The sequence below is a fragment of the Sinocyclocheilus anshuiensis genome, unplaced genomic scaffold, assembly GCF_001515605.1.
Source record: "Sinocyclocheilus anshuiensis isolate Anshui unplaced genomic scaffold, SAMN03320099.WGS_v1.1 scaffold235, whole genome shotgun sequence".
Classification (NCBI taxonomy): Eukaryota; Metazoa; Chordata; class Actinopteri; order Cypriniformes; family Cyprinidae; genus Sinocyclocheilus; species Sinocyclocheilus anshuiensis.
In genome coordinates this window covers 550,345-555,227 of record NW_015552562.1, presented here as the reverse complement: position 1 = coordinate 555,227, position 4,883 = coordinate 550,345, and the positions used below count along the sequence as shown (strand labels likewise).

Below are 4,883 nucleotides of genomic sequence, written 5' to 3'. Positions count from 1 at the left end.
TCCAGGTGGATGCTGCACACTGGTGGTGGATGAGGAGATACCCCCTGACAATGTAAAGCGCTTTGAGTGCCTAGAAAAGCGCTATATAAATGTAATGAATTATTATTATTTTTTTTTTTTAAATGGTTAATACACTGTAAAAAAAAATCATACAAATATGGCACACTGTACTGTATTAATATGAAGTCATTTATTTGTCTCAGGTATTTTACCGGTATTTTGAATTTTGCATTTCATTGCGTTTTAGAGTTAAAAATACAATTACTGGGTAATGTCCTGGTAGATTATTATTATTTTTTAAATATGCATTTTAGTATGCAGTGGTGCAGATTTACCTTCTTGTCTTTTCATACTTTACCAGGCCTCTAAAGCATGTCCTTGTTTATTTACAGGGAAATGTCCAAGTCCATTGAAGAACAGAGACTTTGTCACCATGCGGTCATGGCTTCCTCTTGGCAATGACTATCTGATAATCAACTACTCTGTCAAACACCCGGTATGTCTGTGTTTGGTCTGGATTGTTAGGTCTGTAGAAGCTCTGATCTTAAGAGACATTTTGGCAGAGGTAACAATATAGTCCGGCACAGTATGTCAGTTGGTATGTAGGTCAGCCTTCCAGGTCTCAAGGCGCTTGAAACAGAAGAGGCCTGATCAGTGGCAAAAGTCTGACAGGTGTATCAAGTACGGCGTCGGGTGATCAAATCCCCGTGTTGTAATGAATAATTTCATGTCTAGCGTCAACAGGCTTATTATGTCTTTCATTGTTTTCTCCATGGAAAATCTGACACAAGATGTTGATGTCTTGAAATAAATCTGTAATAAATCAGCTCATTGTACGGCTCTTTGAAATACTTGATTCTGATTGGTCAGTCGTGGTCAGATGCTTACTAATATTGGCTGTTGTGCATGACCATGCCCATTCGTGCAACTGAAAGCCAACTGGGGCTGCCTTGTGTCCCAATTATTGATTTCTTATGAAATTACTGTGATATAGTTGCGGTATATATATTTTATAAAGGCTGGAATGCACTACACAACTTTTAAAATCTAAACAGATTTTAAAACACTACTGTCAACTTTGCAAATATTTACATTGAAAAACTGGACATCATAAACAACTCTTGATCACTAACAGACTTTCAAGTTGTTTCGAACACAACAAACTCACACAGAAACATGCGCCTCGTTGCAAGGAAACGTATGAGAAACAAAAACAAACTCTTGGCAATACTCGAGTAGTGTATTCCAGCCAGTTTATGACCAGACACAGGTCAGAATATAAAAGAAATTCAACTCAAATCTATATTTTATGTTTACATATTTATTTATTCGGTGCGTAGCTGTGTAATATGATTCACTTTGGAGTGTATATTTAAAGAGATAGTTCATCCAAAAATGAAAATTCTGTCACCATGTTGTTCCAATCCTGTATGAGTTTCCTTCTTCTGCTGAACACAAATAAAGAATGTGGGTGACCAGACAGATACCGTTCCACATTGACTTCCATATGGAGACCAGCAACTGTTTGCTTCAAAAAAATCTTCTATTTCTAGCAGAAGAAAGAAACTCATACAGGTTTGGAACAACATGAGGGTGAGTAAATGATGACAGGATTTCCTTTTTGGGTGAACTATCCCTTTAATATCTCAGCTGTTTAGGTCAGACTGTTTGTATATCTGATCCAATCTTAAAACTTTAAACACTGACTCATTCCAATGAAACTAAATGCTCACTGTTGCTATTTTCAGGAATACCCACCAAAGAAGGATTATGTCAGAGCTGTGTCATTGCTCACTGGGTACTTGATCCAATCCAACGGAGCAAACTGCTGCACTCTTTATTACCTGACGCAAGTGGATCCACGAGGTGAACTCTAGTTTCCATTATCACTATCATTTACAGTAAATGTAAACCTAGATAAATAAAGGTGTCACCTTTAAATATTAGTATGCTGGAGTCACAGCATCAGACCGACCTTTGTTTTGGTGGAAAAGTACACCATGAACTTACCTGTTTACACGACTCTTAGGCTGTTTACAGTCTCAGTTGTTGGTGTATATACAAAAACGCTACCTCATTTCAAAGAGCAGTGCAGTTTCATCTTGCTTTCTTAAAAAAAGAGTGCAGAAATGCATGTGTTTAGACGAATGTGTATTTCATGGTGTAATTTTGTCAATGTCTTGAGGGCCTAGCCATCTCGATTTTTCTTCGTGCTCTTGTACTGTACAGAGTGAGGAGTCAGGAAGCCTTTGAAACTCCTGCTTTACACATATTTTATGAATTTGCTGATGTCATCTTTTCCGTGCTGCTCGGAGCGATGGCTTTGATTATTAATGTCTTCCGTTGCTGTGATGCAGCAGCCGTTTGTGACCTGTAGGATAGACACTAAGATTCAGTTTATGGCCGGCAGTTTGAGACCCCTGGTTTATTGCATTTGTACAGCAGACTCCAGGGACAGGAACGGCAAAATTACAGTGTAAAAACCAGATTAAAAAACATCCAAAAATTGTAACTATTTTACTATTGCAGCTTCATTCAGGAGGTGAATACTTCTATTACATTAATGGTGATTTTTGTTCTCTGAGCATATTTTTAAAGCAATATATTATCTCCATTTCTTTTCAGGGTCTTTACCCAAGTGGGTAGTAAACAGAGCCTCACAATTAGTGGCACCGAAGGTAAGTACATTTTCTTTCTTGATTTTTTTATTTTTATTTTACATAATTTAATTGCATGATATGTGTAAAGAAATGAACTTTTCAGCATTTTGAGATTCTAAAAATGTTGTTTATGAATGGTACATACAATACCATTCAAGAAGTTGGGGGTTGGTAAGATATTTTAATGTTTTCCCACATGGAAATGTAATATATAGTGCCATATCTGTTACCTATAAGGTAATAATATATAATTTTTACATACACACATTTTCTGGGTAGATATAAATAACATATATAAAATCCCCATAGTAAAATGTGTATATGTACATATGTTAATAATATCTATATAATGATTTTTTTCATATGGTAATATATGTTGCAACAATATATGTCAACAATATATTTTTATACAATAATATAAATCAACAATCAACAATATATTTTTATTTATATATGCTTTTTAAACTTTATTAAAAACATACACAAAAATCTATGTTTTATATATGTTTTTGTAATATTCTTTTAAAAATATATGTCTGTCCTTTATATTTACTTATGTAATATCAAAATGTATCGATGGGGTTAGGATGGATATAAATGTACATGGCATATATGTCCAATACGATTGTATTGGTTATGTTAATATATAAAATTGTTTCAATTTCTACTAGGTTTCACATATGTTTTTACTTCATACGACAATACATTTCATATATGGAAATTTAATAAATACATTTGTGTTTGGTTTGAAAAAAACAGTATTTTTGTGAACTATTATTGAACTGAATTTCTATTTATATAACTTCTAATAATAATAGTTTTTAAATGTAGATAATTCCTTTGATGACCCAAGTTACTGATTACTGCTTAAAGCAGCACTAAGTAACTTTTGGCGCTCTAGCGGTTAATAAACAGAACTGCACACATCCCGCGGAAGAACATTCCAACCGGAGCTACTTCTCTAAGTTTATGTCTATGGCGATTCACGCAGCTATGTGTTACTCCGCAGCGGTGACGACCCGACCAGGCTACAATAGTCCAAATATAAGTACTTATTATAAGTGTACCGTAGTGATTCGGAATAAGACAAAAACGCGGTTTGGAAGATGAATTCATGATGTACTCGCTCATTATATAAATTTTGCAAATTTTGAACACAGAAAAAGTTACATAGTGCTGCTTTAAAAAACTCAACAGCCATGCTGTCAATCCCAAATTTCAGTTTTACTCTGCTGCCATCTGGTGGTTATAAATGTGCATCTCATACAAGACGTTTTATAACGGCCACATGAAAATAAAAGCATCTATAAAATGCATGGTCCAGATCTTTCAACCTTTTTTTCCACAGGCAATGAAAAAGATTTACAAAGCCTGCCTAAAGTACCCGGAGTGGAAGCGGAAACACGAGCCCAATCTGAAGCCTTGGAGATACCCAGAGCAGAACATGCTACCCTGCATCAATGTGGCTGACCTGACAGTGCAGAGAGCAGATTCTCTGGAGAACATCGACGAGAGCAGTATGAGTGAGGAGAAAGCCCAGCACCACAGCGATGATGATGAGACCTAAGATAACTCACACTGACTCTCCTGTGTTCTGTGTGTATGCGAAAGCCACATTCTCAGACGAGGATGCTTCCCTTGCATTCATCCTGTAAATCATACATTCTTTGGATTGAACAAAATAACATTATATTGTTTTGCAGAGATTTCAAGTCCTCCATTCTACAGTATGTCCATACACTGAGGAAGGGTCTGGTTGTATTAGACGTGTTTAACTGATACGTTTTTTAGTGTATGATCAAATCATTCAGTGTAAAACGTCTTAAACAGTGTCAGTAAATACTTTGGAAGTTTAATAACTTTATTACTCAACGTTTCCAGTGCACAATGCAGATGTATTGTATTATTGTGACCCATGTAACTTTATTAAATGACTTAAATGGCGCACAACTCATTCTGTCATTCTGTCAAGCAGTAATGCAACTGATAAAACACCGTCTTTCAGCCCCGCATTCTGAGGTGAAGATTTCCTGTATGAGATTGCAAGGACTTCCACCCTTTTTTCTTTGAAGTGACAAAGAGATGTGTATTGCACTTGCCTTGAAAAGACCTCAGGGTCTGTAAAAATCAATTCTGTGTAGTACATTAGGATCTGTCTGTGTGCTTTTAACTCAGTGGCCTTTTTCTCAGTGTCTGAAGAATAAAAAGTTTGCTCTTGTATTT

At 35.8% G+C, this 4,883-nt stretch overlaps 1 protein-coding gene across 1 annotated transcript in view; it reads left to right on the top strand.

Moving 5' to 3' along the window:
- LOC107664778 (PCTP-like protein) overlaps window positions 1–4,664 on the top strand; it is a 9,448-nt gene extending 4,784 nt beyond the window's left edge. The window contains exons 3-6 of the mRNA XM_016455437.1: window positions 393–496; window positions 1,749–1,866; window positions 2,626–2,678; window positions 4,009–4,664. Coding sequence (XP_016310923.1) covers window positions 393–496; window positions 1,749–1,866; window positions 2,626–2,678; window positions 4,009–4,227 — 494 coding nt within the window. The 3' untranslated portion in view covers window positions 4,228–4,664. The remainder of the gene's footprint in view (window positions 1–392; window positions 497–1,748; window positions 1,867–2,625; window positions 2,679–4,008) is intronic.
- The last annotated feature ends 219 nt before the right edge of the window (window positions 4,665–4,883 follow it).